The sequence below is a fragment of the Solanum lycopersicum genome, chromosome 4 (genome assembly GCF_036512215.1).
Source record: "Solanum lycopersicum chromosome 4, SLM_r2.1".
Classification (NCBI taxonomy): domain Eukaryota; kingdom Viridiplantae; phylum Streptophyta; class Magnoliopsida; order Solanales; family Solanaceae; genus Solanum; species Solanum lycopersicum.
This window is the reverse complement of record NC_090803.1, coordinates 7,996,142-8,020,735: the sequence shown is the minus strand read 5'-3', so window position 1 is coordinate 8,020,735 and position 24,594 is coordinate 7,996,142. Positions and strand designations below refer to the sequence as shown.

General features: G+C 36.6%; 3 protein-coding genes across 6 annotated transcripts in view; all 3 read left to right on the top strand.

The window, feature by feature from the left end:
- LOC101246415 (folylpolyglutamate synthase) overlaps window positions 1-4,858 on the top strand; it is a 43,417-nt gene extending 38,559 nt beyond the window's left edge. Inside the window, exons 13-18 of the mRNA XM_069296445.1 lie at window positions 2,151-2,480; window positions 2,619-2,697; window positions 3,498-3,653; window positions 3,916-3,941; window positions 4,244-4,321; window positions 4,492-4,858. Coding sequence (XP_069152546.1) covers window positions 2,151-2,480; window positions 2,619-2,697; window positions 3,498-3,653; window positions 3,916-3,941; window positions 4,244-4,321; window positions 4,492-4,551 — 729 coding nt within the window. The 3' untranslated portion in view covers window positions 4,552-4,858. The remainder of the gene's footprint in view (window positions 1-2,150; window positions 2,481-2,618; window positions 2,698-3,497; window positions 3,654-3,915; window positions 3,942-4,243; window positions 4,322-4,491) is intronic.
- A 1,342-nt stretch (window positions 4,859-6,200) lies between these two features.
- Window positions 6,201-11,076, top strand: LOC101246705 (pentatricopeptide repeat-containing protein At2g39620). Of its 3 annotated transcripts, none has more exons than XM_004237048.4 (2): window positions 6,201-9,078; window positions 10,327-11,076. In XM_004237048.4, exon 1 carries the CDS (start codon window positions 6,403-6,405, stop codon window positions 8,965-8,967), a length of 2,565 nt encoding a protein of 854 aa, XP_004237096.2. In that variant the 5' UTR covers window positions 6,201-6,402; the 3' UTR covers window positions 8,968-9,078; window positions 10,327-11,076. The 3 variants fall into 3 exon arrangements, with proteins under 3 accessions (XP_004237096.2, XP_010319154.1, XP_010319153.1); XM_010320852.3 differs by having other exon boundaries at window positions 6,230-9,658; XM_010320851.3 differs by having other exon boundaries at window positions 6,249-9,687.
- A 582-nt stretch (window positions 11,077-11,658) lies between these two features.
- LOC101255875 (DNA-(apurinic or apyrimidinic site) endonuclease, chloroplastic) lies at window positions 11,659-19,958 on the top strand. Of its 2 annotated transcripts, none has more exons than XM_004236522.5 (12): window positions 11,659-11,918; window positions 12,003-12,156; window positions 12,268-12,356; window positions 14,023-14,102; window positions 14,268-14,531; window positions 14,633-14,958; window positions 16,038-16,145; window positions 16,643-16,780; window positions 16,875-16,922; window positions 17,025-17,105; window positions 18,083-18,242; window positions 19,287-19,958. In XM_004236522.5, exons 1-12 carry the CDS (start codon window positions 11,869-11,871, stop codon window positions 19,406-19,408), a joined length of 1,620 nt encoding a protein of 539 aa, XP_004236570.2. In that variant the 5' UTR covers window positions 11,659-11,868; the 3' UTR covers window positions 19,409-19,958. The 2 variants fall into 2 exon arrangements, 1 of the variants encoding a protein (XP_004236570.2); XR_011220576.1 differs by having other exon boundaries at window positions 11,708-11,918; window positions 18,094-18,242.
- Window positions 19,959-24,594: the final 4,636 nt, after the last annotated feature.

The window sequence follows — 24,594 nt, the reverse complement described above, 5'->3', positions numbered from 1 at the left end:
CTCCTTATATAGTCTTGGACAATCCCTCATCTCATGAGCTAGTATGTAGGACTGAGTTGGACTCAAGGTCCATCTTTTTATCAGTTAGGTTAGTCAATAGAATAAGCTCTATGGCTAGTGGATTGGTTAGATGGGAGCTATGTTGCTCGGACTCTTCAAAAATGTCATTGGGTGAGTGTCGGATCCTTCAAAAGTAGTGCATTCTGGGAGGATCGGACACGGGTGCGGCAACATTTTTGGAGAGTCGGAGCAACTTAGGTTGAGAGTTGGCACATGGTTTACTTAACTTTAACTTTGAATTTCTTCAAAGAGGTTATATCCATGTCCTCGATCGGCGAATTTTACTGGTCACTATTGAAGCAATTATATCTGCGGAAGGCTCCCATGACCCTTCAAGAATAATTAAAAATAATGTGTATGATAATCTTAATGGTTATGTCTATTTCTTAGAATTTCAAGAATTAGGAATTGTCCGTGACTCATGTAGCTTGAAAATCTGATATACTAAGTCATTTAACTACCAAAAATAGTCACGGGTTTTTCTTTCTTCTTTTATCTTTTCTGCATGCAATTGTTGAGACTCCAAAGCAAGGTTTTGGCTTGATAGCATGCAGCTGCAAATATTTACCCAAGTTGTATTTAGTGTGACTCACCGGCCAAATTATTAAATCCCACTTTGCCAGTTTTTAGTGGATGTGGAAATTCCAATGACTTACATCTTTCAAACTAGACTTCAATTTAAATTGTTGTCAGTTTTAGTGGAAGTATTTCCAAATGCAATAGTTCTTCATGGTTGCAGATTTGCTGGTTTTTCATAGCACTTAAAATAAAAAATTATCGTGAGGACAAGACAAGGTATGTAGAGTGAAAATTCAATGATGTGAGTCATAACGTAGGCGTGGAAGGGAGACTCGACTCACGACATATGCCCAGAATTGACATATTCAAGTACCTTGGGTCTATAATTCATGGGAGTGGGGACATTGACGATGATATCACACATCGTATTGGTGCGGCGTGTTAGTCAGTCAAAAAATCCCATGTCCAGAGGATGCATGTTGCTGAGATGAGAATGTTGAGGTGGATGTGTGGTCATACTAGGAATGATAAGATTAGAAATGAGGATATCCGATAAGAGCGGGGTGGAGTGTGGTCATACTAGGAGTGATAAGATAGGGAATGAGGATATTTGGAAAAAGGTGGGACTGTGGGAATGACCTCTATGGTGGACAAGATGAGGGAAGCGAGACTGAGCTAGATTGGACTTGTGAAGAGGAGATGCGCTCTAGTGAGGAGGTTCGAGAGGTTGGTTATTGAGGGCACGAGGAAAGGAAGAGGTAGGGCCAAGAAATATTGGCGAGAGTTGATAAGACAAGATATGACCCAACTTCAAATACCGAAGACATGACCCTAGATAGGAGGGTGTGGATGTTGCATATTAGGTTAGAAGGTTAGAAGGTTAGAAAGTAGTGTAGTATTTGTCTTGCTTGTGGTGGTTGGTGTTTGTTATTGTACTAGTGGAATTATTGTAGTTTTGTTTTGGTATTTCTCGATGTTTATTATTGTTCATAATGATCTATCCTAGTACGTTGTTTAGTGTTTTTCAGCTATTGCTAATTTATTGTTGTTTTGCTTCTTTCTAGTAGACTTTGCACTACTTATGAGTTGCTTGCTACATTTTCTTCACTATCCCCTTCTTTATACCTGGATTTGCTGCCGAGGGTCTTTCGGAAACTGCCTCTCTACCTCCACGAGGTAGTGGTAAGGTCTGCATATATTTCATCCTCCCTAGATCCTACTTGTGGGATTTCATTGGGTATGTTGTTGGTGGTGGTGGTGAGAACAACCTATAGTTTAAAGGCTATTAAATAGAAATATGGATGTTCCTTCATATTATGCACCGATCAGAAGATACTTGTATGTTTGCACCTCCACCTTCTTGGTCTCTTGTAATTTTCCTAAAACAAAATGATGATACGTGTTCTCTTTTATCATTTAAGCTGGCCCTCTTTCTTTACTCATCTTGCCATATAATGGAGGGGTATTTTATTAGTCAAAGTGGCTTAAGAAGAGAGATGTAGAATTCTTTTACTCTTATGTTATCTGGCTCTATTATGACACTGCTTGACTTTTTCTTGGTATCAAAATAGGCATATGAGGAAAACAGTCTACCAAAGCAATTCCTGAGGGGTCTCTCAGTTGTACGTCTTTCTGGCAGGGCTCAGATTATTGTTGACCCTCTGATCAATGCATCTGGAGGAAATAAAAGGTTATCAGGAGGTCTGACCTTCTACCTCGATGGAGCTCACAGTCCTGAGAGCATGGATGCTTGCGCAAGATGGTTTTCTGCTGCTGCGGTTGAACGAAAAGACCTGTCACTTTCATCAGTAACCTCAGAAGTTGAAATGATGGACAGAGCTTGGACAAACGGTAGCATCAAACATTGTCATAACCAGGAGTCAGAGGAAATATTGAAGCGGGTAAAAGAAACTTCATGACACATGATATTTAGTTCTTCTGCATATCATAAAATCTTATGCTATTGTGCTTCTCTTTCCTCTAGTTCCTATCTTTGTTGAGTCGCGTGCTTTCTGAATAACATGGTCTCTGTACTACAGGTTTTGTTATTCAACTGCATGGATTCAAGAGATCCTCAAATTCTTCTTCCTAAGCTTGTCGATACCTGTGCATCATTAGGTAGTGAACAAAGATAATCATGCAGCAATTTGTTGTTGTCATCAATGTTTACCTTTGCAGACTGGGAATTGCATTCCATGTGGGTTCTTTGAGACTAGAAGAAATGGCACAATACATGCTCCTTTTATGTTCCTTTATTCAGTATACTATGAACCACATATTTGCTTGTTTGTGTAGAAATCTACTTTGTTCCTCACACAACATCATAGCTGATATACAATTGTGTTCTTTCTACTAGGAATAACATACTACAGTTTTGCTCATCATCTGGTGTGCTTGAAGGAAACTGAGGATTTAGTATGGGATAATGATGTGACGATTTTTATGATTGATTTGATGCACAAAGTAAATTACTTCCACAAATTTAAGCACACGTTGAAATTTTTTGGTAAAAAAGTTCACCCTGCAATTTATAAGTGGTTCTATTTTCAAAGCTCAATATGTGCAGGTTGACTGCTCTTGCATACATTTTGTCTCTGTTGGCACTTATGACAATGAGATCAAAGTTTTGTTAATCTAAACCAACTTACGATGTGAGGAATCAGATAACATCTGATTGGAGGCCAATTTTATGCTTTCGAAGAAATTTTAAGTATTTCTTATTCGAGTCACTTGATTTTTACCAACATAAGGTGGATTCATGTAGAGTCCAAATAGAATGCGTCTGGACATCTTGTCCGTGTAGTTCAAAGATCACAGAAAGTTCTTTGATGTCTTGTCTAAATCTCTTTCTCTTCTTAAATGATGAGGAGATTCCATTGAGAGTAATAAGTTGGCAATATGAATGTCTCCTTCTGCAGGTATTTACTTATCAAAAGCTATTTTTGTGCCAAGCAGTTCAGCATATACCAAGGTTACTTCTGCTACCTCTACTATACCCTCATACACTCCTGGAAAGGATTTGTCATGGCAGTTTAACGTTCAGAGAATATGGGAGAGAATCATTCATGGCAAAGGTAATCTCTTCCTTGTTCCTTGGTAATTGGCTTGTCTTTATTTTCTCTTGCATGATTTGTGTCAGTTGAGCAATCTTAGGTGGACTGCTTTTCTCCGGAGCAAGGTTGTCCTTTGTCTTAAATAGCTAATTAGAGCAGACTGCATCTAAAACCTACCGTAAAAAGGAAAATGCTCCGCTTAAGGTTTATATACAGACTTTGGGTGGAACAGGTTCTGTTAATTCTTGTTACTTCAATCTTTTGGTTGTCTTTTTTCAAACAGGTTTAGTCTGCAGTAGCTGTTTAAAAGTATTTGCCTAATCAGCTTCACTTTAAATTTGAAAAGAACGCATGTATGTTCAGAAGTGATCAACTGCTTTAAATTTGACACCATGCATTGTTTCTTGGTTAAGGATCCTCTTGAAATGGTTGCTTATATGCTAAAAGCTTCGGAGCGCTAATCCGTCTAGGAACGTCATGAATCTTCCTGTCTATGCAGGTGTTCTTGATCAGAATCGCAAGTTAAATGCCTCTGCAGGCTTGCCACCCCGCGAATTCCTTTATGAAGAAACTTCTCATTGTGGTTCAGAAGATAGATATTTTGCTTCTAGTGCATTTTTGCTTCATTACCATTGACAATAAATTGGTTAAGGGATTGTGTTAGAGAAAACCCTTCCCTTCGACTTCAGGTACATAACACTGCTGGGAATATTACATCCATTACAACAGTTTGACGTACATGATAAACGTGCTTGCATTTGTTTCTTGCTTTTAATGAAGATGATATAACATTACAAATGCACACTTCGTTTGTGACAACCACCATGATAGCTAAAGTACTATCTATTTCTTGTTCCAGGTTCTTGTCACCGTTTTTTTGCATCTCGTTGGTGATGTATTGAAGCTACTAAGGAGGTAATGTAAATTTCCTTCCCCAGGTGTTTGGGGTAGTTGATGGAGAGCGTGTATCCTCGGAACATTTTTGAGAGTTTCTAAACACAACCCAAGATTCTTTCCCTTGAACTAGAATTTTGTGTCATTATTATCATTTTTGTTTCAATTTTCATTAATTTACGCAGACAACATTTCATCTTGAAATTTGAAGTGGATGGCATTGATGAAGTTGCTCAATCTGGTTCAATAATTTCACAGCTTATAGAACTTTGTTATTCCATTGAAATCATTCCAAGTTTATTTCAGATTTGAGCAATCATTTTTCCCATGAAGTTGCTGTTTTCTAGCTATACATGTACTTTTTGAGTATAAAATGACTTTGCTATAGCAAGTCTGATTGGGAACAATACAATTGTTACTACTACTAGTAGTACTTTTCTTTAGAGTGGTGCTGGACCAACATATGCGTACCTTGATTATTCTACGGATATTTGCAACCTCTCAACAACACTAATACCTTGATTATTCTATGGATATTTGCAACCTCTCAACAACACTAGTACACAATATCTGAATTTGACAATGTTCGGACAGATTGAAAAAATCACCTTTACTTAGAAATCAGCTAAACTTTGTGTCTGTATAAAATCAAATTTATGCATTGTATTAGTAAAGTCAAAAAACAATTGTCTCAACAAAACTAAGTGTTAATAAGTTAGAAAATTATCAGTTTGCATTAATATATTTGAAAGATTATATTGTATTATTTCGACGAATATAGCGTTCGAATAGACTGTATCATTTTTTTTATACTGTTACATAATATCACATGTTACTCATTAGCAATTTGAAGTATAAACGTACTATAAAAGTAATGTACAACATAAACATATTATAAACACGATAAGAAGTAAAAGACAAATATAAGATTATAAGAAAAAAAGTATGTTCACTCTAAATCAATCATTATATCAAAATAAAAACTTTTTATCACTACCTAATGAAAATTCAAATAAAACAAAAGATTATATTTAAACTAATAATATCATACAAAATAATAGTTAACAACAGTCCAAACAAATTGTAACAAATGCAACTTTAACATATTCAATATAGTTTCGTCAACACTATTAGAGCCTATTTGAATAAACTTTTAAGCAGGTCAAACTGACTGAAAAGTCAGTTTTAACTTATTAGAGTGTTTGACAATTATCAAAGTAACTTATTTTAAGTCAAAAGCTAAAAGTTAGGTGATGAATGTTTTTTTCCCCAACTTAAAAGTCATTGTATGTTGGCCAAGTATATTACCTTTTTGCCCGTAGTATTGTTATTACCTTATTAGTATTATTTTTTTTAATTATTATTTATTCATTTATTTATAATTTTATTTGTGCATATAAAATTAACTTAAATAATAAATTTATATTTTTTTATAAATAATTTGTGATGATAAAGAAATATGTGAATGCTCGGAAATATTATTACTTAAGGAGGTAAAATATAAATTAATTTCATTTTAATTTTTTCAAGTATAAGAAACTTAAATTGAACAAATTTTTATCATTTTAACAACTTTAACGATATTTTAATTAAAAAAAATATTTATCTATACTTATTTGTCAAATACATCAATAACTTTTTTTTTTCAAATACAATACTTTTATTCAAATATACAACTATTTATTCTAAAAATAAGTTTTGTTAGAAATCAAACACACACATTTGAGTATAGTCTCATTGATGAAAAACTATGAATGAAATAGACGGAACATAGTACAAGAGTAAAAGAGAATTTTCGTAAGCAAAATTGGAAGAAAAATGGATTCTTGAAATAGAAAAGGTTCGGTTCAGTTACAGTTAAACGTCTCAACTACTAATGATCTCACTTCTCTGCCATCAGCGGCTTCTCTCTTCCTGCAAAGATCTCACCTTTCTTCTCCAAATTCATGCTCGTATAATCACCTCAGGCTTTAGTTTCAACATTTCCACCACAACCCATCTCATAAATTTATACTCTTCCTTCGAAAAATGCAATTTTTCTCGCACCCTTTTCGATTCTACACCAAACCCACCTGTAATCTTGTGGAATTCAATGATCAGAGCATATATCAGAACAAATCGACATCAAGAAGCTCTGAAAATGTACAGTTTAATGTTGGAAGAAAAGGGTATTCACCCGGATAAGTATACATTCACTTTTGTGCTGAAAGCTTGTACTTTAATGTCTGATTTTGAAAAGGGTATCAAGATTCATGAAGAGATAGTGAATAGGAGTCTTGAAAATGATGTCTTTATTGGGACTGGGATTATTGATATGTATAGTAAAATGGGTGATTTGGAGAGTGCAAGGAAGGTGTTTGATAAAATGCCTGATAAGGATGTTGTAGTTTGGAATGCAATGCTTTCTGGGGTTGCACAGAGTGAAGAGCCGGTTAAGGCTGTTGATCTTTTCAAGAAGATGCAATTTATATGTCAGATTAATCCTAGTTCAGTGACGTTATTGAATTTGCTTCCTGCAGTTTGTAAATTAATGGATATGAGGGTGTGTAGGTGTATACATGGTTATGTGTATAGGAGAGTGTTTCCAGTTTCGGTTTATAATGCGTTGATCGATACGTACTCCAAATGTAATTATTCTAATGTTGCTCGTCAAGTATTTAACACGTTGAGGGGGAAAGATGATGTTTCATGGGGTACAATGATGGCAGGTTATGCATATAATGGGAACTTTTATGAAGTTTTGGAATTGTTTGATTGCATGAAGAGGATAGGCTTGAAGATGAGCAAAGTAGCAGCTGTAAGTGCATTGCTTGGTGCTGGTGAAATGAGCGATTTAGAGAGAGGGATAAAAATTCATGAATGGTCAATTCAAGAAATGATTGATTCTGACGTTATGATTGCTACTTCTTTGATGACAATGTATGCAAAGTGTGGAGTGCTAGACAAGGCTAGAGATCTGTTTTGGGGAATTGGTGAAAGAGATTTGGTTGCTTGGTCCGCAGCAATAGCTGCTTTCTCACAATCAGGATATCCTCAAGAGGCGATATCTCTGTTTCGAGATATGCAGAATGAGTATTCACAGCCAAACAATGTTACTCTGGTGAGCGTAATCCCAGCCTGTGCTGAGCTAAGGGAAGTGAGATTAGGAAAGAGTGTCCACTGTCATGCCATCAAAGCCAGTATGGATTCTGATATTTCAATGGGAACTGCCTTGGTTTCCATGTATGCTAAGTGCAACCTGTTTACTTCTGCACTTCATATTTTCAATAAGATGCCACTAACTGAGGTAGTGACATGGAATGCTCTAATTAACGGGTATGCCCAAATTGGTGACTGCTATAATGCATTAGAAATGTTTTGCCAATTAAGGTTATCTGGATTATACCCAGACCCTGGGACAATGGTTGGTGTACTTCCAGCTTGCGCCTCCCTTGGTGATGTACGCTTGGGGACATGCCTTCATTGTCAAATTATCAGATACGGATTTGAGTCAGACTGTCATGTGAAAAATGCTCTAATTGACTTGTATGCCAAATGTGGAAATTTATCTTTGGCTGAGTTCATGTTCAACAAAACTGAGTTCTCTAAGGATGAGGTGTCCTGGAACACTATGATTGCAGGATACATGCATAATGGACTTGCAAAAGAAGCCCTTTCCGCATTCCATTCCATGAAATTTGAATCATTTCAGCCCAATGTGGTCACGCTTGTGAGCATCCTGCCTGCGGTGTCACATTTAACATACTTGAGAGAGGGCATGACTATACATGCCTACATAATCAAGAGTGGCTTTCAGGCCCATAAGCTTGTAGGGAATAGTCTTATCGATATGTATGCCAAATGTGGTCAACTTGACCTATCCGAGCGTATATTTGAGGAGATGAAGAACATTGACAGTGTTTCTTGGAATGCTTTACTTACAGCATATTCTATGCATGGGGAAGGTGATCGTGCTCTTTCTGTTTTCTCTCTAATGGAAGAGAGAGACATCGTAGTTGATTCTATATCATTCCTTAGTGTCTTGTCTGCCTGCAGACATTCAGGCTTGGTTGAAGAAGGAAGGAAAATATTCCACTGCATGCGTGACAAATATCACATCGAACCAGATGTGGAACACTATGCCTGTCTGGTAGACATGTTAGGACGTGCTGGCTTGTTTAATGAAATTATGGATCTACTCAACACTATGCCTATGGAACCAGATGGTGGAGTTTGGGGGGCCTTGTTGGATGCATCTAGAATGCATTCTAATATTGAGATAGCAGAAGTTGCTTTGAAGCATCTTGTCAAAATTGAGCGAGGAAATCCAGCTCATTATGTGGTATTATCAAGTTTATATTCTCAATCTGGTAGGTGGAATGATGCAGTTCATACTAGAGTAAAAATGAATGAAATTGGGTTGAGAAAGAATCCAGGCTGTAGTTGGGTTGAGGTGAAGTAGGGAACATTAAATTTTGTGCAAGTGCAATAGAGATTGCCATTGGTATTACTCTTTGTTGACCTGGGCTGATGGTGGCAATCCAACTGGTGAAGAATCTCCATGATTTTACAGGTTACTTATATCTTCAAGGTTGATCTCCAATATCTGCAAAATATGGCAAGCTACAAGCTCCACGCCTCCACCTATAAATTGTAGGATCTACAACTGATCATATGGCTCCTACAGTTGGGGGAAGCAGAACATGCTTCATAACATTACTTCCTCTGTCCCATTTTATGTGATGTCTGACTAGGCACGCAGTTTAAGAAAATAGTAAAGCCTTCTTTAACTTGTAGTCTAAAACAAGCCATATCTATTTGTGTGGGTTTAATCGTTAAGTCGTTTCACTCAGGGTAAAATGGAACTTTAAAGTTGATTTGTTTCTAAAAATATAGAAGGTTTAATTTTTGTTGGGGACAAATTAAAAAGGTAAGCATATAACATGGATTGGGACGGAGGGAGTTCACGAAAACGTGATTCTTAGATGAAAACGTGAAAAAGGTCATACATTTCTTCCTGAAGGAGGAACTAGAGCTACAACTGATATATAATCGTGTAGGACCTTAATGTTTTCAACGTCAGAAAGGATCAACATGTTACATGTGGTTTACTTGCTGAAACATGACCTGAAGCAAAATGAGATCTGTAAATGGTGGGATATACAACATCTCAATTATTTATGTTAGTTTCTGCATCTTTATGTGTTTCTTTCTTTCTTTCTCCTTTTGCTTTGTATTAATTGTGTTTACATGAGTTGATATTTGTCTGTTTGAAGTGAATTTCTTGTGTTTCTACATTGGGGATTCATGTAAATAGCAAGTCTTGTATTTTGTTGGGGGTTTACAAGGGGAGTGGTGTTTGAGTTGCATCTTTCAAATGAATAGTTAAACATGATGGGCACTTATCATATCAACCTCTTTTTTCAAACTTTTTACTAGCTAGAATTCTGCTGTTTCTGAGATAATCTTTTTGTTTCTGTAGATTATGTTCGTAGGTGATGTTTGATTGTGTCCTTTGAGTAATATATTCTACCTGTGCTTCTATCTATTCTTGCAATCTTCTCATTGATTTGTGGTTCTCCAAAGATGCTTGATATCTTCTATTTTGCTTCTATCAAAATAGATACTTGCTATCTATCTCCGTTTTTGATGGTTCCTATCAACTGATATTAAGATGCTGTTTTCCGTTGCAGGCTCTTCAAAGCTCCCAACTTTCAATTAAAATACAATTACATCTTACATTTTGTAGATTTACATGCGATTTTTGGTTGGAAATTTTGATCTTTTGAACCCCATTTTGAGTTTCTCTCTTCAATTGTAGGGATGGGAATCTTTCCCTAATCGTGATGGCGTTGAGGGCTTATTTGAAGCTCCAACTTATAGGCAACATTTTCTGTATTTCCAGCGACAACATAAGTTGGAAATGAAGTAGTTTGGGCTGTTTAAAGTTCTGGTGCCGAAATACACCCAGTTCTCCACATTTCTTTGCTCAACAAGTGCTCAGGAATGCCCTACCAACAAGTTACCCTACTGTAGTTACAGGATGATAGTCAACAGGAAAAATCTGTGAACCTTGCGACACAAGGTTCTTATCGGTGAAGGAGGTAATGTTATGACCATGTCAGTTGGGGGCCTCCAGTCCGCAGCCAGGTCATTATTCCTTCAGAAGCTGAAAATGTGAGGCACACAAGTAGTGAATTAGGAGTAAGGTGATGAGACCAACAATTTTTTGGTTGTCTACCCAGTGCCCGGACAGTATTTTAGTCCGACTAAACTGGGATCGTGCTGTTAAGTCTTACATTGGGGTCAAAGCATTTCCCAACTAAGGCGACCCCATATCCCGGGCTCAAACTAGAGACCTCATTAGAAGGAGTACTTTCCATTCCATCACTATCTTCCGTCTGTAAATGAGACCAACATTAGCTAGAAATAAATTTCTCTGAGTCATGTGTAATTTCTAATTTCTCCTCTGATTATTTTCTGGTTCTCTCTATCAGTGTCTGTATTTTGGGTGTCCCATTTGAGTATTCATATCAATTGAGTCTATTCTTATTGACTTCATTTCATCTAATTTGCTTGAGTTCTTTTAAAATATTTACAGGTGCACATCAGAATGTGATAAAAGTAATGTAATTTGAGGATTTTTTGCGGCAACATATGTTCACACATTCTTATCACTAAGTAGTTAATTAATACATATATTCACTTTAGTTTATAATGTAACTATAATATGTGTTTGTCGTAAATACTATGTTATGTTCACTTTGGAGAGTAAATATTTTTTATTAAAAACAAATTTATTTTTCGAGCTCAAACTTAAATATACCGACATATAAATCTTTTAAGCCTTGTAGAAAAAGAAAGAAAGAAATGATATAAATTCAATTGAAAGAATAATTGTTACACCAAAATTAGGTATAAGAAATTAAACTAGATATATATATTTAAAAATATACAAAATATCAATTGAATTAAAGAAAACAGTTACATTAAAACAAATTGGACAAGCTCTAAGCTTAAATTTTGCTAAACAAAACATGAACATAACTAATACAAAAAAAATAACAAATCATACGTATTTTTTCGCCATAAAATCTCACTCAAATTATGATAACCTAATATATTAACATAGTACTTTACATGTTAAAAAGAAATTGTAATTTCTACTTTTTGTAATTAAATTAATTTATTTTTGGTTCCATAGTTCCCAACCAAGATTCGCACTTCCAAAATACTCCTACACCATTTGCTGCCTCCTTAGGCGGTTCACCCCACCCCCCTCAACCCCCACCCCACCCCTTCCCCCCATAGAAAGGAATTAAACTTTCTTTTTCTTCTTCATATAGTGATCTTATTACAATCAATGTTACAATCTTTTAAGTTTGGTCTTTACAATTTCATCACTTCCAATAGGTAATATATGACAGTTTCTATTTTTGTAATTTTTTTTTTTGTTGTTCTTGATTTTTTTTTCTGAAGAGTGTACCTTTTTCTCAGTGTTGGAGTCATTTCAAGGATACCCAAGTTTCAGGTTTTGGTTTCTGTGAATTTGACAATAATGGGGTCTAAAAAAAGACCCTTTTCAACCTCATCAGCTACTGGAAAATCAAATGAACAAGTGAGTGTTGCAGCTGAAAAGGGTGTTTCAAAGGTTGTTTCTTTGTGACCAATTAATGTTTTTTTTTTAAGCATTTGGAGGATGGTTCAGTAAGAAAGATTGAGTTTTTGTTTGTTTGTTTGAGTTTTTGTTTGTTATATGTAGGAAAATGTTGGCAAGAGTGGGGAGATTCTTGTGGAGGATATGGGAACAGTAGAGAAAATGACTGTTCCTCAGCTCAGAGTAAAACTTAGGTATATTTTGAAGTGCTAACTGTTTTGCATTATATGCTATTATGTTGTAGATGATTCATGTCTGTTCACTTGTTGTTTCGTTGGTTTCTTAGTATCTTGTTGTTGTGTCTGTTTGTTGCTATTGCCTCTTTTTCACTGTTTGTTCAGTAAGGGTCTTTTGGAAATAACCTCACTATCTTCTCCAAGGTGGGGGTAAGGTATTTGCACACTTAACCAGACTTGGGTTTGTTGTTGTTGCTGTTGATTCATTTTGTTTGCTATCAATGAGTTTTGAGCCGTGCGAAATTGGCCCTCTGGGATTTCTCGGTTATTAAAGTAAGTGTAGAGAATGGAAGAAACAAAAATGGGTTTTGCATTGCATGTTTGTGGTAGTGCAATTAGTTTCTTGGTTGCTGGAGGAGCTCAAGTATATCTTACAGTGCTCAGTGTTTGGCATCATGTGCTATTATGTTATAAGTGGGTTCATATTTGTTTTCTATCATTGAGTTCTAAGCCATGCGCTATTGGCCTTCAGGAATTTATCGTTCAGCCCCCAAAAAATAATAAGATTGTAGAGAATGGAGGAAACAGAGATGGGGTTTTGCATTGCATGTTTGTTATAATGCAATTAGTTGCTTGGTTTCTGTAGAAAGGAATCCATATTTTTGCTTGATTTAGAGGTTTGATCGAATAATTTTGTGTGGTTCATTATATGCCTGGATTACTCTCTTAGAAAATGAGGAAAAAAGAATATTGGCTGGACTTTTCTGTTTCAAGCAAAGATGATTGGATGCATACCTTTTTTACAGGGAAGAGTATATGAAAAGATTTTTTCTATATTGCTTCTTACAATAATTTTCAATATTAGATATAAGGTTAATTATATGTGTGAAAATGATTACCTGACAGTCACAACATGTACTATCTTTGTGCATTATATACTCTAGCTTTACATAGGTACTTGCCAGCTTGGTCTAAAATATTCTTCCTTAAGCAGTGAATACGTAAAATTATTGAACTCCGTGAAAAATTATGATGCCTTAGTAGAGCTAAAAGAGTCCTGAACCTGGATTGGACTTAGCAAGTGGTTGGAAGCATTATAGTATCTGTGGTATCAAGCAAAAAGCTCGAAAAAGCTCTAAGGCGTGTTGGGGTTTTAGGCACATAGCGCAAACAAAGCATATGTTTTAATGGAAAAAAGTGCTAAGTGCAAAGGAATAAAAAAAACAATATATATATATTTAGTCCAAGACTAACAATTATAAGCTTGAATGACAAATATATGAACGAAGAAATTGAATTTTTTTAACTAATAAGTGAATTATCAATTATGTTACCTGATTCAAAAAAATAAGTGAAATATCAATTATTTAGTGTTGCCTCTTCTTGGCGAGGAAAATATACCTTAGAACCTTGATGAGTGATGACGGACATTGAAACGCACATTAAGCGAGGTTAAGCGCTTAACACGTTTTGTGCCTCGCTTCAGGGCTTAAGCTTGCCTTTGACAACACTGTATAGCATACAACAGTGAGTGATTCATCTGGAACACGTAAGTTGGTCTAGAACCTCTGTTCGGATGAAATGATTTGTGTGGATAGGAGAGATCCGCAGAATGTATCACCTAGTAATTTACAGCAGCTTTCAATTTGATTCTGTGATATGACAGCAAGTTCTGTGTTTTCAGGAGTCTTGGGATTCCTTCCAGAGGTACTAAGCAAGAACTTGTTGCTTCTTTGAAGACTTTCCTCGACAGCAAACTTGATGGTACTCTTTTCTGTCATTTTAATTGCAACCAAGCCCATAAAATAACGTCTTTATTAGAAAGTCATGATCAGTATCTATCTAGGCGATCATAGTATTATTCTGTGGACTTCTCCAAAATCCAAAGTGCAACAGACAGATACTTTAACCGGTAACTTTCTGTTATAGATGCAGGCAATGGATCTGTGGCACAGGAGGATAAAGTATCATCTGAGGAGAGTCTAGAAGTAGCAGCTAACCCTTCAAAAAAGAAGTCCAGAAAATTGCCAAGTAAGAATCGCAACCAAAGCAACGTCACATCTGAGGTTCCTACTACTCGGCAGACGAAAAGACGAGTCACAAAAGGCCAGACTGAGGATACCAGTTTTGACATTATTGTTAAACAAACTGAAATTACCCAAGAAATGTCCATTGAATCTAATGATATCAAAGGTAATTTTGGTATTTTTCATTTGTCTGGTTATTTCACACTTGACTTACTGTACATCTTGGCTTTGCTGTGACAGCAAATTAAATGATGAATAACTTTACAGGCAAGAAAAATGTACGAGCAAAGAGAAAAGTTTCATCGGCGACTGTTTCAGCACACATAGGAGTTTCTGAGGCTGCTGATCTTTCTGTAAATCAAGATGAACCTTGGACTATTTTCGCTCACAAGAAGCCCAAAGATGGGTGGATTGTATACAATCCTAAAACAATGAGGCCACCTCCTCTTTCAAAGGATACTAAACATGTTAAGTTATTGTCTTGGAATGTCAATGGTCTGAGGGCTCTATTAAAGTTGAAGAATCTTTGCATACAGCAGCTTGCTGATAGAGAAGATTTTGATGTAATATGCCTACAGGAGACTAAACTACAGGCAAACTCTCATTTTATCTCTTCCTGTTTGTATGGATCAACTTGATATTTTAATAGATATTTTATACATAACTTACACATAGTAGCGCAGCCAGGGAAGGGTAACCGCCTTCGGCAGAAAATAATGTTCTATAGATAATACGAACATTATCAATTATGTATATATAGTAGATGTTGAATCCCCTTGCTTCTTCGTGTGTTTACTTACTATTATGAGTGTTTACTTACTATTATGAATACCCTTTTAAAAAATCACGGTTGCATCGCTGTTTACACAATGCAAAATTTTATGCATGTAATTTGTACCCTATCTTTCTCGGTTCTTAGATAATTGGAGTGGATGAGAATAAGGGAACTGGTAGAGACATAATATCTTATGCTGTTTGGACATTCTGGAGTGTCCTTCAAATTTCTGCAATGTGATATAATATAACAGCTGTTTATCTTACTCATACATATTGAGATCTTTGTAAACAAACTTTGGATGCAGGTGATGCTTCAATTAATAAAATTATGGTCTTCTTCTTTTAAATAAAGATAAAAATTTTGTAACAGCAGCATGGCCAATAACCGCAAGACAGTTATGTGTCATCTCATTACATAATCCTCCTAATTTCAATTCGATGAAAGAAACAGCGTGTCTTTTACCACCACACACAGACATATTCATGTATATCCATACACACACCCGTATTCACGTATGTGTGTGTGTAACCAATTAACCATTCAGGTTCCTTAAGGTTACTTGCTTCCTAGTTAACACAATTCTTCAAATTCAAGGTGGGCTGAGTTCTCAGATCTAGATTGTGGAGACTGCAACAGAAACTGGAGGTTTTGTTTGTTGTGTTTGAACAAGTTCGACAAACTCTAGTTATCGGTGTACTCTAGAAGAGATGGAAAATTACCTTCTACTGCAATAGTTAAGATCTAAGCTGCTTACAGCATCAATGAGCTTAGGTCATTAGTTATGGTTTTTGAATACTGTGTAAACTACTATGTGACTGATAGAGATTTTTTTCCTTTCCTACGACAAATATTTGTGCTGTCTTGGTTAATTTCATGTCTGATTCTTGAAAGCAGGAAAAAGACGTTGAAGCGATCAAGGAAAGTCTCCATGACTATAAGAATAGCTTTTGGACATGCAGTGTCTCTAAGCTTGGATATTCTGGTACTGCAATCATCTCACGAGTACGATCCTTTGTCCTTCCCGTTCTTTTTTTTTCCTTTCATTTTTCTGATTTTCTTCTTCATTAGACCTGTCAAATGATCCAACTCCGTCATTCTTGCACTGAACATAGATCTCCAAATACACCTGTCCGCTAGTGTAAAACCAAAATTGAAGAAGATAGAGGGGAAAATGAGTAGAAAGTACTGCGAAAATTAGCTACTTCCATAACTCATAATATATGTACATTTTCTTGATCCACAGGTATTTTTTGTGCAAGAAGATCTTTAAAAGGTCTCTGCTGTTTGATCTTCCTTATTTGAGATTGCTTTTCCTTTATGAATTGTGATATCTATTTTTATGTCAAGCCTTCCATTGAGTGCCTTACTTTGGTCTCAGAGAATTTTTTTTTACTAATAGAAAAGGAAGAAGATTGAGCAACTATGTCTTCTTTCCTTGAATTGTTTTTGGTTTATTTGGTGTGTAAGCAGTATTATCCTGTTGCTTTCCTCTTTGACAGATTAAACCAGTTTCTATCAAATATGGTCTCGGTATACCAGATCATGATACTGAAGGACGACTTGTTACGGTGGAATTTGATAACTTCTATTTGTTGTGTGGATATGTTCCAAATTCTGGTGATGGACTACGCCGATTGGTAGTTCCCTACATTTTCACTGTCTTCTTGTATTTGTAATGTTATGTGATGCAGTTCTTCTTACGGAAATGACTAACAAGATGTACTTTACCAGACATACAGAATTACAGAGTGGGATCCTTCTCTTGGCAGTTACATGAAAGTAATGTTGCTTTCTTTACTGACATCTTATGCACCGCGTATCATTTCTCTATCAAGTACCTCAATTTTTTCTTAAAACTTTTCTTCTTCTGTGGCTTTGCAGGAGCTAGAGGAGTCGAAACCTGTTGTTTTGACCGGTGATCTAAATTGTGCCCACGAGGAGATAGATATTTATAATCCTACTGTAAGATTTTTTTTTTGTCACATCCAATCATGTAAATGATGCAGAAGCAGTTTATGCATTGTGAATGATGCATTGCGCTAAGTGACTCTTGATATATAGTTGTAAGAGAAGGTACGGAACAGCATCAATGATGCCCCTAAGAGAGAAAATAAAAGCTACAACAAAGCAAGCATATTAGAGCAGATTGAAACAATACTACTCCCTCCTTTCAATTTGTTTGTTTGGTTTTCACTTGACATGCATCTTAAGAAACCAAGAACACCTTTGAATCTTGTGTCTTAAACAAAAAATTTTGTAGAGTGTACCAAAATGTCCTTAAACCTTGTGATCATAAACATGCTATGAGGGAAGTTAGAATTAAAGAGTAGTTAAAAAGGGGGGGAAAGACGTTTTTTTAAAAAAAAAAAAAACAGAGTAAAAGGGGAAGTAAGGCAAACAAATTGAGACAAAAGGGAATATAATTTAAATTATTACATTTTTAAGGTGATAATGTTAGCATCTATCTTTAAGGATAACATGGGAATCAACATAAACGAAATCCTATCCAATTACGGTATACAGGTTAAGATATACTTTGAAATCTAATAGGAGTGGCTAGTGCTCCAAATATCAACTGAGGGGAAAGAATTGTTTACTTTAACTAGCATATAGAAGTCATCCACCACAAATAGAGATACACTGGTTTTCTGAAATGAGAAAAATAAAAACTTGGCAACTGTTTGCACCTAGTGCCATGGGAACTTGTTCGGTCCTCCCATCATTTACTGAAATAGTTATTCATTGGTTAAAGTACAATTGAGTATTGGAGATTATCATATTCCAACACAATGATTTGACTATGCAACCTAGGATTCCTGTTTGCTTTTGGATTTTAGCAACTATCTTCAGTTGTTAGCTTAGCTTACTGAAGTTGCATTTTAGTTTTGATGTCATTCTGATTCATGGTGTCTGATTTGTTTTCTATTACATTTGCTTAGGGAAATAAAAGAAGTGCAGGCTTTACTGAAGAAGAAAGACAGTCTTTCGAAACGAACTTTCTAAACAAGGGGTTTGTAGATACATTCAGGAAGCAGCATCCTGGTGTCGTTGGTTATACTTATTGGGGTTACCGCCATGGTGGACGTAAAACTAATAAAGGTATTTAAAAATTTATTCTATTATGGTGCTATTCACTTGTCCTCTGTTTACCTTGAGCTGTTCTTATTATGACAAACTAAGAAAACCAGAAACACGCCTCAGTTTGTGCTTCTTCATGTACTCTTCTCCATAGCCCTACAACTAGATATTTTCGTGTGTTTTACTGTCTAGTGGAATGACTGTGTTTTACTGTCTAGTGAAATAACAACATTACCCATTTGACAGTAGTAATTGTGGAAGTACAACTTTTGAGTTTAAACTTAGGTACTTGCTTGTGGATTAGTCCCATATTGGTTGGGGAATGAACTAGTGGTTTGCTTATATGGGCTCAGAAAGTCTTCCCCTTATGAGTAAGCTTTTGGGGTTGAGTTAGGGTCTTGGGCTTGCGCGAACCTTGAGCTTTATGCTGATACATTTATATTAGCAACTTAAGATACTTTTATCAGGTTGTTAACTGGAGTTAACTATCTTGGCAGACGGGCCTCGTAGACCTTATGCCTAATATAATTTAGCTACTTGGATACTTCCTTCAGGCTATTAGCTTGAATTAACTATCTTGGTGAATGTACTGCTAAAGCTTTATGCCGAAACATTTAGCAACTTATAATTTGTACCAGATTGTCAACTATCTTGAGCTGACGGGGTCCTAGAGCCTTACGCCAGACTTTTAGCAACCTAGGCATTCTCACCAGGTTGTTAATTTAACTTTCTTGATGCTGATGTAATCCTAGAGCTTCACAAGACACTTCCGCAACCTAGACGCCTGCAACCAGTTACGTCAATCTGCTACTTAGATAAAGGCTTGACTACCTATGACCTATCGCCATGTAGTTATTTTCTCTTTTCACACATTAACCTATGTAACTACTCGTTCAACACATTTTTTTTCTAATCTCTAGTCGACTATCGTATTTGTTACTTCTTCTCCTTCACAAGATAATTCCAACCTCACATTCTTTGTCCAATTACATTTGCTATTTTAAGGATGGTTTTTCAGATTGTCTGTGATGGGACTTATCCTCTATGATGTATATAAAATGGCAGGATGGCGGCTTGACTACTTCCTTGTCTCGGAATGCATTTCTGAGAAGGTGCATGACTCGTACATTCTGCCAGATGTAGATGGCAGTGATCACAGTCCCATTGGCCTTGTCCTGAAGCTGTAGTAGGTTCCAAGTACCAGCCACCGTTTTTGCTAATTCCAACATCTTTGATCGTCTTCTCAAAGAATATGGAACCGGAGATTATTTTCAGGAAGCTAACATGGAGTACATATTTGGCTCATAAGGCTATTTGACATATAAATGGTGAATCCTGATTTTTGTGAAGTGGCATACAGGATGCTCACATGTTCAGCTATTTTTGATGCCTTGTTGATTCACAGAGGAAGCAAATGTGAGCGTCATAATACTCCTGTTGTAACTTATGTTTTTTGTTTAACCCTCCGGAGTTTGGAACTTACTGATACCTAACTAATTTGGATTCACATCGTAGAAAGTATACTGTGGTGATGTTAGTGGTCTCCCTATTTTTGCCTGAGCACACTGGTTGGCCTAGTTCGAATTTCATCACGTGCTCATAATCTATTGATCTAATTAATTTGAATTTGCGTTGCGAAAAAACCTATTATATAGTGGTTTAGTGTTTCCTATTTTGCTCAGCATTCAAAAACATTGTGGTTTCCATTTTGTAATTATAATTTATGATTTGATTAAATTAGTTTGAATTTGTAGTCGTGAAGCTCATTTGTTTGTGCAGGCCTTATCGCTACTTAAGGTTATTTTTTAGACCCTTGCTCGTATAATCATATTAAAAATTATGTAAAAAGCAAAATATATGTGAAGAAATCATAGTGAAAATACTTTGAAAAGAGAACAAATAACAATAACAAACAACTCACACACACAAGTACTACATAAATCGAAGAAAAGAAGATTAGGCTTTGTTTGGTTGCATAAGAAGTTATCTAATGATTAATTGCTTCTTTCGTCCCTAATTATTTGTTCATTTTTAAATCGGTACATCTATTAAGGAAACATTTATTATTTTTTTGTTAATAACTGTGAAAATTACCATTACAAAAACAAGAATCATTTACAGAATTAGGAGCATCTAGTATCACCACCCCTTCTAGGAAGGTTGTAGCAAGTATCTAGATCCCAAGAAAAAACAAAACAAAAAAAAATTAAACAAACTATTCCAACCACCTATTTATAAATTCTAGACATTAAGTTAATGCATATATGAGCTCTTTTTGAACAGTGTAACATATCTATCCTCTCCCTTTGGATCTGTGCTATAACAAAACTCGTAATTACATGTATGTTTCTGAAAATCTTCATGTTCCTTGCTCGTCAAGTGTGATGAATCATAGCACCATAAATTGCTGCAGACACTTCTTTTTGGAACCTCTTCCATTTTCTTTTTTGGAACCATCGTAGATTTTGTATTACTCCCCTCTGTTGCAAGTACAAGCCTGACCATGTAGAGAGAGCGACTCTTATTTCCGATATCCAGGCACATCTAGCAAACAAATGATTCTGAGTCTCTATTTCATTTTCCTCACAGAAGCAGCATGTAATAAGGTCATCAACTGAAATGTTCGTTCAATCTGGTCATTCTTGTTAGGACCAGAAAAAAAGCAGGTGTAAACGCGAAAGCTAGCAACGCAAACCTCAAAAGACCACGAGTAAGAAGACAACGAGAAATATATCAAAAGACACAAAAATTCAACGAGGTTCGGTCAATCGACCTACGTCCACAAAGGAAATGAGCAATCCACTATAAATATGAGAGTACAAAATATAGAGGGAAACAACCTCAACCAATTCACTCGGAATACATGGGAGGTTCACACAAGTGATAACGTATCAAGCTTGTGACCCACAAATTCTCCCTCTAACCAAAATTCTCAAAGCCCTTAAGACTACATTGTGAATGTTGATTAAGTTAGAAGGAACATTCCTCTATTTATACAATCCTAAACCTTTTCCTACCAGAAAAATGATTACAATCCAAAACCTTTTGCTAAAAGGAAAACCTATTTATGGTAAGAAATCAGGGCAAATAAAACCCAACAAATCTCCCCCTTGGCCTGAATTTCTGACAAAATAAATTTGTCCACCTTCTTTACTTAATCTTCAACAACTTGCTTCTCCTCTCCATAATCTCCTTTGCAAAATTTATGTCTCAACACAGAGAACCTCTCTAAAACAATTTCTCCAACAAAATCTTCATTACTGTCAAAAAGGTTGTCGCTAGAACTACACCCGTCAAGATGAACACCTCTTTCTAACCTGGTTCAATCATCGATTATCGAACCACTGAACCTGACTCCATCATTGAATTTGGCTCTGATACCAGTTGTTAGGATCGAATTCACGCACACACACTAGATGAATGAAGAACATAAGAACTTTCAAGAGAAAGATATGAGAGATCTAGAGAGAGAAAGAGAAAACTCAATATTTCGTGGTAACACCCCGTGAGTAAACTTCCACGACGGTGAGGTATATTTATATTAATAAATGAGAGTATTTTTGGTTACAGAGAATAAATAGGAAAACCTAAAATAGAGAATAAATAGGAAAACCTAAAATTAATCAGGCCCCACTACCTAACAATTCTCCCACTTGGAGACTGACTCAGTCATCCAAAAAATACATTCTCAAAAAAAATCTCTTCATCATCAACATCTTTACCGCACCGCAACAACTACAGAAGACCAACCGAGGTTTTACATAACCTCAGATTCCCAACATAAACACATTTCGTCAACATGTCTGCCGAGTTCTTTGCACCCTCTATCTTCTCCAAGCACATATCACCATCCTCCACTGCCCTGCGAGTGAAATTGTATCACCTTCTGATGTGCTTTGTCTTCGGATGATAGACTGGATTTTTCACCAACTGTATGGCACTCTGGCTATCTGAGTAAAGAATCTTCTCGCTCTGTTTCTTGCCCAATTCCTCAAGATAATCTGCCAGCCATATCATCTCTTTCCCAGCTTCAGCTATTGCCACATACTCAGCTTCAGTAGATGAAAGAGAAACACACTTCTGAAGCCTGGACATCCAACTCACTACTGTTCCACCTATGGTGTAAATGTACCCGGATGTACTCTTGATCGAGTCAACATCCCCACCAAGATCAGCATCCACAAAACCCTGTAGAGTCACCTTGCCTTTGCCAAAACAAAGTGAAGTACTGGATGTACCTCTCAGATATCTCAAAAGCCACTTCACAGCTTCCCAATGCTCTTTCCCAGAGTTCGCCATGTACCTGCTAACTACTACCACTGCATGTGCTATATCAGGTCTAGTGCAGACCATATCATACATCAAACTACCAACTGCTGAATCATATGGAACAAGTGCCATGTGATCACGCTCCTCGGCAGTCTTGGGTGACTGCTCCTTTGACAATTTAAAGTGATTTGTCAATGGAGTAGTCCTGGGTTTAGCATCATTAACCCTAAATTTGCTCAGCACCTTCTCAATGTACAACTCCTGAGATAGATTTAAAGTGCCAGCAGATCTATCCCGAGAAATCTTCATCCCCAAAATCTGCTTTGCTGGACCCAAATCTTTCATCTCAAACGCTGCAAACAACCTTGTCTTCAAATTGTTAATCTCCCTCATACTAGATCCTGCAATCAACATATCATCCACATACAAGAGTAGAAAGACATATGAATCAGTGTATTTTTTTAAGTAACAACAAGGATCCTTTTCAGCTTTGCAGAATCCACTCTTGGTCATGAAGGAGTCAAACTTCTTGTACCACTGCCTTGGTGCTTGCTTTAGTCCATACAAGCTCCTGGTGAGCTTGCACACCATGTGTTCCTTGCCTGGAACTACAAATCCTTCCGGTTGCTGCATATAGATCTCTTTGTCCAGATCTCCATGTAAAAATGCTGTTTTTACATCCATTTGCTCTAGATGCAAATTTTCCGATGCAACAATACTCAACAGAATTCGAATAGAGGTTAACTTCACAACAGGATAGAATATTTCAGCATAATCAATACCTTTCCTTTGTGAATATCCTTTAACCACTAAACGAGCCTTGAACCTTCTTTTGCCATCTGGTTCAGTCTTGATTCTAAACACCCACTTGTTCAGCAAAGCTCTCTTCCCTGTAGGTAACTCAGTCAACACCCATTTGTCATTCTTCTCAAGTGACCTCATCTCATCATCCATGGCTTGCTCCCACTTGATTGAATCCTCCACCTGTAGGGCCTCATCAAAAGACTCTGGTTCCCCCTCATCAGTCAGCTATAGATAGTGTAATGAAGGTGAATACCTATCTGGTGCCCTGATGGATCTGGATGATCTCCTTAACACCTGCTCAGGTGTAACTTGCTCCACTTCAGATTCTTCAGTTGGAGTTGGTTGAGTATGTGCTTCGACATCTCTGGGGTTACTCTTCTCTAACTCAACCTCAACTCCCACTTGATTTGTAATCTCTAGAACCTTCTGCTCTCTATCCTTGTACAGGACAGACTCATCAAATGTCACGTCGTAATGTCTCAGGATCTTTCTGTTCTTGTCATCCCAAAACCTGTAACCAAACAAATTAGAACCATATCCTATGAAGTAACACTTCACAGCCTTGGCATCAAGCTTGTCTCTTTTTTCTGGATTAACATGAACATAAGCAGTGCAACCAAAAGTCCTCAAGTGTGAGTACTTGAGTTCTTTTCCTGTCCACACCTCCTCTGGAATCTTGAACCCTAAAGGAACTGATGGTCCCCTGTTGATCAAGTATGCAGCTGTGCTCACAGCATCCGCCCAAAGTGTTTTGGGCAGCCCACGTGTATCTTCATACTCCTTGCACGCTCATTCAATGTTCTGTTCATCCTCTTAGCAATTCCATTGTGCCTTATCTTACCAGGAACTGTTCTCATCAATCTGATTCCCTCAGCTGCACAAAATGCCTTGAAATCTGATTTGTCATACTCTCCTCCATTGTCAGACCTTAGGCATTTGACTTTCAAACCGGTCTGATTCTCAACTTCAGCTTTCCACTTCTTGAAAGTTGCAAACACATCTGACTTATGCTTCAAGAAGTAAACTCATACCTTCCTGCTGAAATCATCAATGAAGGTAACATAAAATCTGGATCCTCCAAGTGATGATACTGGAGATGGTCCTCAAACATCTGTATGGACCATTTCCAACTGCACTTTCTTTGGCTCTCTAGGAGTCTTTGTGAAGCTTACTCTTTTTTGTTTGCCTATAACACAGCTCTCGCAAAGACCCATATCAACAGACTTCAGACCCTCTAATGCTCCTTTTGCAACCAGCATCTTCATTCCTTTAGTACTCATGTGTCCAAGTCTGTTGTGCC